This window comes from Kwoniella dejecticola, chromosome 4 (genome assembly GCF_000512565.2).
Source record: "Kwoniella dejecticola CBS 10117 chromosome 4, complete sequence".
Classification (NCBI taxonomy): Eukaryota; Fungi; Basidiomycota; class Tremellomycetes; order Tremellales; family Cryptococcaceae; genus Kwoniella; species Kwoniella dejecticola.
The window spans coordinates 1,495,946-1,510,676 of NC_089304.1; the positions used below are offsets into that span (position 1 = coordinate 1,495,946).

Consider the following 14,731-nt stretch of genomic DNA (forward strand, 5'->3'; position numbering starts at 1 on the left):
TGTGAAAAGTACGTCCTTCTAAAAATAGGGAGATGAGGTCTTGGCACTTCACTAAAATCAACAAATATCTCTAAGATCCGTTCGAAAGATACGAACAGAATTGACCGACCTCGATAATTGTTTATGTATCATCGATTATTGGACGAACAAGGTTCAACGGCATGCTTTGACGGCATGTGACCATGAAGAAGCCTCAGCCACAGCGACAGCCAAACTGAAATCAAGCTAGTTTAGCTTAGGGTTTGTTCGTTTGTTTTGGGATTTCCTGATAAACGAGTTGTAACCCTCTTCAGCTTCGAGATCCATCTGATCCGCAGTGCGATCTCCTAGACAGACCAAAGGACTCGGACTATTGTCAGAAGCAAGAAGACTCACCATATGATATAACATACTGTAGTGGGATCGCCGCCGATGTGCGGTAATAACGTGCATTTACGTGTATTAGGATGATCCATCGGTGAACATCGGACGGAAGATCAAGCTGCGACTCATCGTCTCTCCGTTGCATGCCTCCACGACCGCCAGAAGTATCAGCAAGATCCTTCAGCAGCAGGACCGGCGGCGGATTCGATCATGCATGCATGGCAGATGCGTGCAGGACGGAATGAAAGCGAAAGCGAAAGGGAAAGTGAGGACGCCACATTGAAGCAAGCTTAGACTAGGTACGGTGAAAATTCATTACGTTGATGTGATGAAGAGCTCGGAACGCAAACGAGTAAACGAGTAAACGAGTAAACGAGTAAATAACCCCCGGATGTGAGGATTAAACGAGATCCTCTGAGGTCGTCAATGCGATTGAGGATGGTGTGTGCGACACAGGTGCGTGATGTGTTTGTCTTGATTCCGTTCACCAACGCACATGCATGCATGCAGACGAGCAAGAACTTTCGACGATCCCCAGGGGATAGTGAGGAATCAGGCGAAGTAGCAATACAGACGTCTCATTACCTGGGCAGTGAAGCCGAACCTGTTCTATCAACCTAGTCAACAGCTACATCAACAACACCATAAAACGAACCATCCATCGCACTCAACAGAACCAAGCACAATGACGACCCGCTCCCCTTCTCACCAACCACAACCGCACCGAGATACCCCTAACCCCCGCTCGACCTTTATCTCATTCACAATCTTCGCACTCCCCATCCTCCTGGCGGCGGGGTACACACTCATCGATCAATCCGTACAAATACGGATTCAACACTCAGCCGAAGCTATATCTCATCCGTTGGGTATATTGGACTTTGCAAGACCCTATACGTGGGACAGGGTCATAGATGTATGCTCGGTGTTGGTGGTTATCACAGCTGGACTCGCGGGAATTTCATGGATCGTTTTTGGGCTAGTCAGGATCTGGTCCCTGATACGAAAATGAGTGGATGCTTTTTTAACGGAGGGGACGGGGGCAAAATATGAGAAGATAATCTAGCTATGAGTCAAGCGGACATGAGGGTCGACTTCGACTTCTGCGAATGGGAATACGCGATTGTACTTAACAAATCTACTTTCGCTTGCGAGCAGGATTGTTCAACTTCGAGCGCACTTCAGCCCAGAGGGCGACTCAACTGCAGCACCAGCTGAACATAGACGATGGCATCCAGCACCGTGGTGAACGTTCGATTCTTCGAAGCATGTGATGTTAGGATGATCGGTGATGGAATTTATCCCCCGATACGACCAGGTCGACTCCTCTTAGTACTGCCATCAGGGTCCGCAACGTACTAGCAATGCCCTTGGTGGACGTGAGATGAGTGAAGAAGGAGCGTTCGGGGAGTAGGTAGCGTCATCAGGTGGCCGTTCGGAGAATAATAGAGGAGCGGACAACGATAAGAGGCGGCCGGAGATAAAGGGAAAGAGGGTCAGAGCGGAGGATGATCTGCGGACGGTGATCTGAAAGAAGGAAGAGCGGATCAGAGACAATTCGAAGGCCCAAGCGAAGGTTTGCAGGCGATGATGGATCATGCCAAAATGCTCGAATGGCAAGTCAGTCAATCTTCTCTGCTGGTTGCATAGGTATTGTATCATGCAGATAGTCCAAATATGTCTATGTCACAATGAAATTCCTTGTATATACTCTAATCATGCTCCAGATATTGCCGTCCTGTCCATCATCGCGTGGGACGGACCCCTTGCCTGTTCAACGTGATCTATAGTCTAGCCGAGGCTTACTTGCTAGCTGTTTTGTAGGCTACCATACCGCCCAAAGCGAGGGAATAACCTGTATCGGCCTCCATTAGTCTTGCCGTGGGATCTGAAATGGAGGAAAGGCAGCTCACCGAAGATCTGTATGCCAGTGATCGGGCTTCCGAAAAAGATTACACTACTGCTGATCAACAAGATATCCTATCGAAATAAAATCAGCCTTGTGTCCCAGTTGGACAAAAAAGCGTTATTTGTTGTGGAACATACCTTGAAGACTCCTGCCAGAGTCAATACCAGTCCCCCGGCTGCACCGATCAAGAAGACAGCGGCGACATTGAGGCCGAACGCTACAGCGGCGTTGGAAAGCATGATCAAAGGCCCTATCCTGAGGTATTCGCGGAAAGGCGCAAGACCTTCGGTGAAGGGAAGGAAGCAGGCATTGATGATAGCACAGACCTGCATCCGCATCGGATCAGCGATTTTCGTTCACCTATTCCTGGGAAGGTGGTGTGCACTTACAGGAGCATAGTAGTGTAGCGAGCACAACGGGTCCATCTTCAGGCCTTGCAACAAAATTTGAATCATGACGAGTCGCCTGCAAAGTGAAGTCAGCCAGATGCCAGATTCCGATGCTCACCGTCCCAAACTCACGAAGATTCGAACTATTTTCAGTCAGTATCATCAGCACTTGCTGCTTGCCTGTCAATCTGAGCGAAAGCTCAAACTCACAGCAACAGCGCTAACTTGACATAAAAAGCCAAACATTTCAAAATGCAGTTCCCCGTATGCCGCTATCCCAAGCAAAAAGGCATCAGCTACTAGACTTGCTGTCAAGAGATTGGCTCTTGATTGCGCGTGACTGACCTAATGCGCAACCGGTTGAAATGAGAAGAACAATCATCACCAGACGAGACGTCAAGACTTGAAGCTTGAACACCGCTGAGATGAGCAGAATTGCGACCGGTGTGAATGCCTGATCGCCAGTGGTTCTGAATCAGCCTGAGCCTTTCGGAGTCTTTGACTTCTGAAGAAAGGAAATTCACCTTCAACATCTGGATGAAGGATACGCTCAACCTATGAATCCGAATCAGCATTCGTATCCGAATCCGGTCAAAGAAAAAAACTCACGTCAAGTATGCGGTATTACTCAAGATCAAGGAGCCCGAGAAAAGGACTCCTATCGGTAAGATAGATTTCAAGTACAATTCCCTCTGCTCAAAGTCATCTTACTCAGCTTCTGGGTAGAAATGTCCCGCTTCGATGATGGGACGTACCGTCATTTCTACCTTATCCAGCCCATCCATCAGATTTGTAGTCATCCTCAGCACGCGAGTTCCTAAAGCCTGGTGTGGGTTCAATTCAGCCTTGTTCATCCGAAGCGGCTTGTCAAACTCACAGCACATCCGAGATGATATGAAGTGCTAAATTCCGTCTCATCAGCACGGTCACACAATGGGCATTCCAGTATCATAATTTGGGATCCTGTTGTATGGCTAGTAACAATTGCAGGGCATCACGACTCACATGAAGATAGGCTACGACATCGTTCCCAGCATCAGTCACGATGATCTCTATATACCGCGCAGGTGCTCGAACTCACATATGGATAATTGAGATTGCTGTAGAGGTATTCTAAACGATCACGCAGAAGGATCAGCCATTATTGTACGTATTGAATATCGTCAAGTTGCCATTGCCTTGAGCCCTACAGAAGTTTTGTCGGTACGTACTGTTATAAAGGATGACCGCCGACGACAAAGCTATCCAGATCGGTACTACCATTGTCCGAATGTCAATACAACTGTTCCGGGCTGCATAGGAGCTGTGTATGAAGCTCACTGATGAGCGCAGGATTCATCGTAACCTTCTTTGCCTTCTGTTCCGGTAAGTTCGGCGTGATGTCAGCGTTCTGTCTGGCTTGTTCGAACTGTTCATCAATGATATCGTCAGCTCCACTACAGACCTGTAGAAGCGTGGACAAAGCATAAATGGCTCACGAGATTCTGTCCTTTTTCTGGATTGACGTAGCCGTTCCCGAAGTAGTCTTGACCACTCTTCTCTTTGGAGTCTGCTCCGCCTGATCCAGTACGCCTCATAGACTCAGATGCTCCAGGACTTGGACTGCCTGATCCTGATCGTCTCGTGGGCGAACCGAGGCCTGGATTATATGAAGGCAAGATTGGACTACGCGTTTTGCTTGACATGGTGCGGATCAGATATCCGACAAGCTATGGAGTGAGAGGGTTGAAACGCTCGTGATTGATGATTGAGGGAGAGAAGGCTGTGATGTAAAGGAGTATTATTGTTCTTCTCCTCTGCGCTGGTCAACGTTGATGGGATGATGGGATGGAGGGATGCACTTTGTTGAACGCGTGTTTTGACTTTTTCGGGACCCAATATTACGGAACAGGTAGAATTCCTTAAACTCTAATTACCCTGTCCAGGCGGGCGGAAGACGCCGCTTTGCTAGGACCCCCTCGGCGTCAAGGGCCAACCTGCGTGTGTCAGGTTGAAATTGACATCACACCTTGTTATTTCTGATTACGATAAATTTGTAGTTGATCATTGGCAATTTGTAATCTGATTTGCGGTGATGCGTTTTTTGTTCTGCATGAGACCGGTTTAACCGATTAAGGTATTTTGACTACGAGTAATTCCATCATCCATCTTCAACTTTCTTTTCATGCTCCATAATTACTATTCCTCACTATACTAGCAGCGGAAAACCAAAAGCCAGTCACCTAGATCAAGTTCTCTTGCTCAGACTCATCGGCAGGTCAGATATACAGGCCCGCAACAAATCCGAAAAGAGTCTCCTTCCGATACGAAGCATCAATCCGATGTGCCCCATCAATTCCTATTGAATTGATCAAATGGCTCTTTCCAACACCTCTCAATAGACTTCTGTTACTGGTACTTCATTCTCTCATTTGACTGCTGTGGGACGAAACGTTCGCTCAAGGCTTTGATGGTTCGGTCATCATGGTTCCCTCCACGACTATAATCGCATCTCACCTGCTAGCTTTGCTATTACCGCTTATTCTGCTAGCACCGACATATGCAGCTCCCGAACCGGCGGCCCTCGTAGCTCTCCCGCAATATACCACGACTCAATCCTCTTCGCATCAAAATAGTCGAAGGTATCAGGCACCACCTACGCAGCCAGAGATAGACCACGACGTACTCCCCTTCGTGATCATCTCTACTATCGATGGATCTCTGCATGCGGTAGAGCGAGATACGGGTAAAATCAAGTGGTCGCTCAAAGACGGTGTTGAGCCCTTGGTAGGAGGTGGTATACGTGGGAAGGGTAATGATGAGGAGTATATCGTAGAACCGCTCAGTGGTAGTCTCTACGTCTTCGAAGATGAGGATGGGAACCCTCAGGATACTACAAAGGAGGGCAGAACACCTAAAATCCGCAAACTACCCCTTTCAGTGGAACAACTGTGAGTATTCCTGATGGAAAGAAGCAAGCCCCAAAAGTCGCTGATCCAAATTGATCTGCACAGGATCGAACTTTCACCATTTACTTTCCCTCATTCCCCGAGTCGTGTATTCACTGGATCAAAGCATACTTCCCTCTTGACTCTGGATCTACGTACAGGACAACAATTAGACTGCTTCAAGTCGTTCGGCACGAACAACTCTCATTGCGTGTGCGAGAACGAGGAGCTGCTGGACGATCTAGAAGGGTCGAATCGATCAAACAGGGATCTGCTATTTGTTGGAAGAACAGATTATCGTCTGACTATACACTCTCCACCAATCGCATCTGTAGGACTGTCGCCCTCGACGTCCACTTCTACCGTATATCAGAACGTCGTTGAGGCCAAACGGAACGCCGGGGCTCAGGAAATTACCTACTCAACTTATACCCCGAATAGCTATGATAGACCTCTGGCTGATTATTGGGTGAAAAACGGATTAGCGGAACAAGGTTGGGGAGAGGCGGGAGAGAGGAAAACTAGGGTAGAGCTAGCGTATGATGGTGATGCCGTTGGAGTCGAAAGCGTCAGTGGGGTGAAATGGGTGACAAGATTGGATAGTATCGGGTAAGTCTGGCGCTCGTCTGCAATGCACCGACAAATAGCATGACCCACTAATCTGTTGGAATCATGATACAGTATCGCGGTATATGATATACTCGTACCCCTTGACTCACCTTCGGCCAACCCAATACTAGTCCCTCAGCCTCCTCCTCATCTTCCGACCTTGTTCCCGCCAACTTCCAGGCCATATCAACACTTCATGGACATCGCCAAGAAGCCACAATCTACCTATATAGGATCGTTGCCCCTTCAGCTTTCCCTTCCAGCATCACAAAACCTTTCATCCACCATACCTTCGGATGAAGAAGGTAAAAACATCAGACCTCATGGTTCCAAACCTCTGCTGTATGCTCTATCGTCATCCGCCTACCCATTGATCAATTTTGCGCCTCCGCCTCGTCCCGGCAGTCTGACCAATGGTTCATTCGTCTTGACCGAAGATCTGCCTGAGAAAGATCAGCTTTTGCCGTACCTCATCGACCCGCCTAGCGACGATAGAGCGCTTGGGTTGGCTCAACCACCGCCTCAACCGACTTCATTCATCAGAGAAAGGGACGTTCCTCGCAGAGGCTGGTTCTGGTGGATACTGAGTGCAATCGGAACATTGATGATCATCTGCGGAATCGCCATAACGCAATTCGCGAGGTCGCCTCGAGTCAGACAAACCACTTCGCCTGCCGACGAGAAAACCCCTCTCTTGACAGCGCCTGAGGGCTCAATCCCTTCAACTTCAACATCGGCAGAAAAATCTAGCACGGAAGCTACTCTGCCGCTCAATCTGGGTCCACCGGTGGACGAAGAGTCTCCTGCACCGAAGAAGAAGTCGACGAGAAGGCGAGTAAGAGGTAAGAAGAAGAGGAGGGACTCATCAGCTGCCATTTTGGAGGAAGGGGGAGAAGACGAGGACGATGAAGCCGGATCCCCTTCCGCTAATTCACCTAATGCCAAAGGCGAAAAACCGCTCCCGGATCTACCTAGAGAGATGTCTTCAACGGATCTATTAGATCAAGATGATAAAGAACGACTATCCATCTCCGACAACGTCATAGGCTACGGATCTCATGGTACGGTAGTGCTCAAAGGTACTTGGGGCGGAAGACCTGTTGCAGTGAAGAGGCTTCTGAGTGACTTTACAAGGTTAGCAAGTCAAGAAGTCAAGCTTCTACAAGCGTCAGATGACCATCCCAACGTGATACGATGTAAGCTCTTGATCTCCCAATGACTTTCCTGGTAGGCGGCAGGCTGATGTGACTGCGATGTTAGATTATTGTCAAGAGAAGCGGGATAATTTCCTTTACATTGCTCTCGATCTCTGTCAAGCTTCGCTGGCGGACCTGGTCGAGACTCCAGATAAACACTCCGAGCTGCCGGCTGATTGGGATCGGAAGAAAGCCTTGTCGCAGATCACGGCGGGGCTGAAACATCTTCATGGGATGAAGATTATACATCGGGATATTAAACCTCAGTGAGTCAAGCCGCATCCCCGTCGCAAGTCTTGAGCTTATTTGGCGTTGTAACAGGAATGTACTGGTCTCCCAGGGCAAAGACGGAGCTTTGCGAATGTTAGTTAGCGATTTCGGGTTAGCCAGACGTCTAGATCAAGGTCAATCATCGTTCGCACCGACCGCAAACAATTTAGCGGGGTCTCTAGGTTGGAGAGCGCCAGAATGTATAAAGGGTCGAGTTAAGCTCAACGAGGGGACGGTATTTGATCCCACTTCAACGTTCTCTTCCACCTGTTCTTCCTCCTCGAGCATAGCAGACGATAACGCAACTCAGAATGAAGACAAAGATAACAAGAATCACACGTTAACGAAAGCTGTAGACTTGTTCGCGCTTGGATGTCTGTATTTCTGGGTGGTGATGTCTGGACAACATCCATACGGGGAGACGTATAATAGGGAAAGCAATATTGTCAAAGGGGATATGGTGAATATAGATGATCTGAGTATACTGGGAGAAGAAGGTGAAGAAGCCAAGGAACTGATAAGCAGACTATTAAGTCTCGATCCTGCATCGCGGTGAGTTTCTCCGGCATGTTAAACCGATCTCATTGCAAGCGAAGAGGGAGAGTGTGCTGATTCGAAGCGTTGTGTATCTTTGTCACATCACAGACCGGATACATCGGAATGCTTGATACATCCGTTCTTCTGGACACCAGGCAAGAGATTAAGCTTTCTATGTGATGCTTCGGATCGATTCGAAATTATGGAGAATGATCCGCCCGAATCGACTTTGGTCAAATTAGAGACCGGCGCAAGCGATGTCGTGGGCAAAGATTGGTACAGCAAATTAGATCGGACATTCACGAATAACCTGGGAAAGTATAGGAAATACAAAGGCAATAGCGTCAGGGATTTACTGAGGGCTATGAGGAATAAGGTGGGTGAAATACTTGAATACTCATCCTTCTCCACCTTATCCTCTTCCTTATTAGTAACTGAGTCTGTCCAACTCGATATTGATAATTGTTTTGCAATCGCAACCGTAGAAACACCATTATCAAGATCTCGAACCATCGGTGAAAAAGCATTTGGGCCAATTACCAGCGGGCTTCTTGATGTATTTCACGTCGAAATACCCGAAATTGTTCTTGCATGTCCACGGAGTCGTCAAAGATAGTATGTTGAGACATGAATCGATGTTTGAAGGGTATTTCCAAGAAGGGGGTTAAGGAGTTAAGGGGTTAAGGACTTTCACTTCATCACTTCACCGATTTCATTTCTTCTGTAACTTGGTTTTTCTCTTGGACATATGTTGTAGCTCCTTATAGTCAGTCAGTCAGTCACCTTGGATCTGTTGTTCTGTAAATCATCTTTCACACACATACATACTCTACATCGCGTGCTTGATAGTGTGATAGTGTAAGCAATTTACTCAATGGATATATAGAGTATGCAAAGTCACCTAGCTAGAGACGAAGCAGAATGATCTCTGATTTCGATTCATTGCCACTGAGAATGAAACGGCAATTCGAACTCCTCAGTGATCTGTCTTCTGATCACATCACAAACGACCATGAATTCAAGTTTTCTTACCGGTTCTCCACTACTCACTCGTTCATATACCTATACGTTACCAAAAACAAAACATTAATCATGCATGTCTACAGCAAAGTATAATCGCACTGAAAGGTCACTCAAGGATCCCTCGAAATGAAGATGACGGCACGTTTCACGCAGTGGGGAAGAGCAGTCCCGGGAGACAAGATCGTATGAAGACTGGTCGATGGGACGTTATACTACATATATATATATAAGTATATATGACAGAAGAGGACAACAACGTTCCATTGGACCCCTCTAAACCTCTTATGCCTCATCTTCGTCATCATCGTCACCATCGTCCTCTAGACCATCTAGATAAACCGGAGTGTTTAACTGAAATGTCAATAAAGCACGCAATACCATGATCAGCTGTCAACCCCAAATCCATAGAGTTGACTTAGTCTGACGACTGCTTAACATTGCAACATTGAACTTGAGACTGATTTGAATCGAATCGAGAAGGAACGGATCAAGCGTGGAAACTTACACTTTCCATCAATCCTAGATATTCGCCTAGACCTCGCACAAACTCATCTCCACCTTCGCCTGCGCCGCCGGATCTCCACCACGACTTACGGACCTGAATCGTGTTTGTACCGGTAGGCGTATCGGTGTCCGATTTCGAACTTGCTTTTTCACCGTCTTCTGCTGCCCCATTTTGCACTGCTGTTTCTGCTGGCTCCTCCTTCTTTTGGTCTGAATCTTGACCTTCTCCGATATGCGACAATTCGTCTGACCTGAATCCGATAAGGGGATCATCCGGCGTGTACAGCATAAATCCGTCAAACGTTGCAGTCGGCCGAAGGATTCTCATAGGTCCATCATGCTGATTCTGGTCCACTCCCCAATCTCTATCTTCCATAACATGGTCTGCTTTACCCTTTGAGGCATGTGATACTTGATTCACTGGCACAGCTGTGGCAGGCGCCGAAGAGATATCGAAAGACGGTAAATCATTCTCAGTTGATGGAGAAGGGATAAGGGTTTCCTCATCGCCTTCCACCTTGATACTGATACTTGATTCCTCCAATAGTGATCTACCGTCATCAGTGAGACTCAAATTCGGAGACTCGTCGCCTTGTTGAGCCTTTACTTGATTCGAAACTTGCGATTCGTCCTCGCCTTTTCCCTCTATTTCCCCATCTGTACTGGTTTTCTCTTCCAGAAAGGGATCTTGAGTGTCAGATTCGTGTCGGACTGTTATCACTTTCTCTACCAATTCCATACTTTCACTTATCTCAGGCAATTTTCTTTTCCTCTGCGGCTCGGGTGAGGGTGAGGGACGTCTTTCATTCAAGCGTTTCTTAGGCGTCGGTAGTGGATATTTCAGCGGAGTAGCCTCTTGGATGACTATCTCAGGTACACTTATGGGCGTCTCTCCTTCCCCTGTTGTCGTGTCTGTATACGATGTTGCCGTTTTCTGTGGCGTAGTATATGCTCCTCCGCCCGTACGAGACCTTTTACTCGGTGTTCTACTCAACTGTCGACCCGGTTTCTCCTCTTGGTCGTTGTTTTCATCCTCGTCCTCGTCCTCGTCTTCGTCGTCTGAGTCTAGTCTATATCGTTTTCTAGATTGTGTCTGCCGAATGACTATCCCGCTCGTACGTATTTTCGGTTTTGATAAAGCTACTTGACCTTCTCCTTTAACTCTGCCCCTCCCGTTTCCGGTCCCTGTCCTTCCGCCGGGCGCAGCAGATTGTCGCGTCGTCCGCCGAAGTCCCAGGCCATCGTCAATGTCCTCGTCCTGCACATCAATACTGGAGGGCTGGACAGTCTTAGAAGTGGTCTTCTCTAATTCTGCATGAACTTCGATACCGCCTTTATCCGGTCGTTTTCCTGTACTGAGGATAATACCTTTCCAGCCGTTGGGAATATCGATATATTGTCCTGCGACCGCTCGACCCCTAAAAGAAGCTACCACTGACTTTGCCTTGGCCTCTGCCTTGGACTCTGATTTCTTGGCGCCAGACGAGTCATTCGAGCTAGAGTCAGGTTGCGGACTGGAACGAGGTTTGAAATATCGTGACAGCGGGGCGGAAGTCGAAGTGAACGGTGCGGAGTTTGGGCCGAGGGAGAAAGGCAGTAAAGACAGTGCAGGAGATTCAGGGAGAGCTGAAGAGGAAGAGGAAGATGAGGATGCGGATGCGGATACGGATGCGGATGCGGATGCGGATGCGGAGGAGCCTTGCAAGAGGAAAGTCGTGGACATGATACGCTAGCGAACAAGACACTGCTGTCTGTGTACGACTGGTCGGTGCTCGATGGAAGATGGACCTTTGACCAGTCAGAAGACTCTTCAGTCGGATTGGATATTATGATCAGTTCGAGCAAGTTAGTCGCTCATGTTGTCGATTCAGAACGCGTAAAGTACAAGGTAAACTGAGCTAACGCGTTGGTCACGTGATTGAGCTGTTACTGTCAATGACAGGGCGAGCGAGAGGCTACATGGAGTGCTGCATGAAAGCGGTACTTGACCACAGGTAAAGATGCATACACACAGGGAACCACTATGACTCATAAAGAGGCATTTCTCAAACACCTCCTGGCCCCCATACTTGCGAGCCTGACGCCAACGGTTAGCTGTACACCTACAACTCCGCGATTTTCTCAGCTAACAAACCCGCACCCTTCCTGACGCTCTTTTCCACCTCTTCTTTGACACCCTTCTTGCCTAGTACAGCTTTCATTTCTTTAAACTCTCCATCGGATCCTTTCAACGCCTCGATAAGCTCAACCATGACAAACGGCGCATTGCCTTTACATATCCTCAGTACATTCTCTGCGCCGCCTACTTCTGACGAAGATATCGATCTCCAAATCGCTTTTGCGAAGTTCGATGGCAAGTCTTTATCTGGTATATCGATGGTTTTGGTAGATGTGTTGAAATGACCGCCGGAAAGTAAGGTCTTGTAAGTACGTATCGAGTGGGAGAGGTCTAAGGGATGCGAAGTCATGGTGTCGGGATTGGCTTCAACCGGTGCTGGGTCGGGGTAAGGTATTTCCAAAGCTCTAGACAAAGTATCGATGGCTTTTGATTTATCTGCGAGGCGGTCCAATGGATGTCAGCGATGCTTGTCCCTCTTTCTTGGTCCCTACAACATCGGACCAGTATAATCCAGGCAACGCCGGAACGCAAACTCACCACCTTGAGCATACAACAAGGTCTCCTGAACGACCATTCCCGCCCCAGGATCTCTGACCATCTCATCCCCCTTCTCCTCAACAGCTTTCAACAAGCCCTCAGAAGCATATCCAAGTAATTCTTTACGTCTGATATCCGTGTCTTTTTTACTGGTTCCCAGCTCCCTGGCCGAGGCGTACGACGCAGCAAGAGAAGATATGGTTTGAGGCATGAAATGTTTCGTAGATGTCGGAGTGAGCAAGTAAATAAGTGCTCTGCGTCCTTGTTTGTCGAATGCCAAGGTTGTCGCCAAACCAATAGCGTCGGAAACGAAAGCTTTACCCATAAGCTTTGTGTCGCTGCATCACATCACACATATTTGATCAGCCTTGAAACGTAATCGCAAATGCAGACGGTCTGGCCTGGTATATCACATATCCATGGCATGTGACTCACTCGACACAATCGAATGCGGTGAAAAGTACCATTTGGGCATCTGCGTCCTTGCACAACGCTTCGACGTGTTTTCGCAAAGGTTGAAGGATTTGTTTTCGGTCCTAGCAAGAAATGCATCATTAGCCTTTAGACCTCTACATAGCCAGTCACGGCTGACTCTGCTCACCTTGGCGTTACATCTGACGATCAATTCTCGGACGACGGCTGAACCATCTTTGGTATGCACAATCTCCGGGAAGCTCTCCGCTCCACTATAGGTGGCTCAATGCTATCAGCCATATACCTGATGATTCAGTTCTCGTATGATTTTCACGTACGCAGCCAACAGCTCGTGCAATTTCTTATCAGCAGCCTCTTTATCCAAGAACTTGAATACGCATGTTACGTATTCGAATACCAATCGGTGGAAGATCGATTGAGCCAAAGCTTGTTTCTGAGTTGCGTTGAAGCTATTGCAGTCGAGATGTCAATACAGAGCTTGTCGCGCTGGCTTTTCTGACTGACTCGAGAAAGAGCTCGAGATGCTGGAAGAAGAGAACTTACACATCAAGAACGGTTTTCTCGATACTATCCAGGATCCTCTCTCTTCCTTTCCCATCATCTCCGATTTCCTCCAAGAACGCTTCGAGCCCTTTAGTTTCAGACGCTTGTTTTCCACCGTCGAAAATCTTCAATTCTCTGGGATAGAATCCCCGCACGAGCAATTTGCGTTCTTTGGAAGTAGCGTACAAGTCGTAAAAGTCGGACAGCGGGGCGACAGCGTTCGAGTGGTTCAGAAGTGAGAGTAAGTGCGGAGTCAATTGAGGGATAAGAAGAGGTCGGATTGAGGGGCAATATCGGATCAACTTGGACATTAAGAATTTCGAATATTTCGATTCCATCATTTCCTTCCATCGAGATTCAAGTTCCATTGCGACGCCAGTCCTCTCTTCTTTACCTCCAAATTTGACGATCTGCATATGGGCCGACGTCAATGAGTTTTTCACTGGACGGAGAACATGCCTGAATATTGCTCGAGATCGCAAATAGACTCACAGTCTGCAAAACTCTTCCACCTTTATGACCTCTACTAATCTCCCCAATTCGGCCCTTCGCAGCATTATACAAATCATTTATCGTCTTCTTCCTCTGTTCCTTCGACAGATCGGCTCGTCTGGCCGTCTCCCAGAGAGGTAAGAGGGTGTCGTGGAGCAGCGGATGAGAAGGTAAAAGGGTAGTTCGATGAGGTTGTTGAGCATGTAAAGCTAATTTTTCACTCTTGCTTAACTTCGGCTTCTTCTCTTGATCTCCTCCATCTGCTCCTGCTTCGGCTTCGGCATCGCCATCACCGGCCTTCTCCAGAGCTTGGTCTCCCATCAACTCGTCGTCATCTTCATCGTACTCATCACCCAAATCATCCTCTTCGCCCATACTTATATCCTCATCTTCGTCCTCTTCTTCTTCGCCTCCGCCAGCGGTGATAGGCTTCTTACGCCTCTTGATTTCCTCCTCCTTTTCTCGAGGAGCTGATCTTGATTTGCCCTTCTTGTCACCTCCATTTACGTTTCCTTTTGGCTTGTTACCATTATTGTTGCTGTTGCCTTTGTAAGCTCCTGCAGGTTTGGAAGGTTTACCGTTATTCGATTTTGAAAATTTGTTTGACTTCGAAGGAGCCGACCCAGAACCGGATCCCTCGCCAAAAGATCGTTTCTTGTTGTACTGTTTCGACGACATCTTTGTCCACTTGTCTGTCTATTTGCTGATACAGATCCAGCACTGATTGTGTTGATCACAAGTAACTAATAACTCATTTCATGCGTGTGTCGAAATGAGGACGACGGCGAAAATAAAATCAGAAATCTTGAAATCTGCTCAGGCACGAGTCCCCGTCACGTGGGATGATGCTCCCAAGATCCTTGTTCAGCCCTCTCACT

At 47.8% G+C, this 14,731-nt stretch overlaps 4 protein-coding genes across 4 annotated transcripts; 1 reads left to right on the top strand and 3 right to left on the bottom strand.

The window, feature by feature from the left end:
• Positions 1-2,165: 2,165 nt before the first annotated feature.
• On the bottom strand, positions 2,166-4,346 carry I303_103821 (uncharacterized protein; the record flags this gene model as incomplete). Its single annotated transcript, XM_018407154.1, has 16 exons — positions 2,166-2,218; positions 2,277-2,343; positions 2,410-2,598; positions 2,662-2,737; positions 2,794-2,804; positions 2,872-2,933; positions 3,007-3,115; positions 3,186-3,216; positions 3,271-3,353; positions 3,417-3,485; positions 3,539-3,563; positions 3,667-3,677; positions 3,743-3,774; positions 3,873-3,917; positions 3,982-4,069; positions 4,140-4,346. The coding sequence occupies 16 exons, from the start codon at positions 4,344-4,346 to the stop codon at positions 2,166-2,168; spliced, it is 1,158 nt and encodes a 385-aa protein (XP_018263962.1).
• A 778-nt stretch (positions 4,347-5,124) lies between these two features.
• Positions 5,125-8,868, top strand: I303_103822 (uncharacterized protein; the record flags this gene model as incomplete). The annotated part of the gene is made up of 7 exons (XM_018407155.1): positions 5,125-5,591; positions 5,655-6,197; positions 6,270-7,393; positions 7,458-7,659; positions 7,715-8,215; positions 8,309-8,576; positions 8,686-8,868. The coding sequence occupies 7 exons, from the start codon at positions 5,125-5,127 to the stop codon at positions 8,866-8,868; spliced, it is 3,288 nt and encodes a 1,095-aa protein (XP_018263963.1).
• Positions 8,869-9,505: 637 nt separating this feature from the next.
• On the bottom strand, positions 9,506-11,450 carry I303_103823 (uncharacterized protein; the record flags this gene model as incomplete). Its single annotated transcript, XM_018407156.1, has 2 exons — positions 9,506-9,574; positions 9,729-11,450. 2 exons carry the CDS (start codon positions 11,448-11,450, stop codon positions 9,506-9,508), a joined length of 1,791 nt encoding a protein of 596 aa, XP_018263964.1.
• Positions 11,451-11,829: 379 nt separating this feature from the next.
• I303_103824 (uncharacterized protein) lies at positions 11,830-14,531 on the bottom strand (the record flags this gene model as incomplete). Its single annotated transcript, XM_018407157.1, has 7 exons — positions 11,830-12,281; positions 12,384-12,721; positions 12,819-12,919; positions 12,985-13,069; positions 13,136-13,267; positions 13,362-13,771; positions 13,854-14,531. 7 exons carry the CDS (start codon positions 14,529-14,531, stop codon positions 11,830-11,832), a joined length of 2,196 nt encoding a protein of 731 aa, XP_018263965.1.
• Positions 14,532-14,731: the final 200 nt, after the last annotated feature.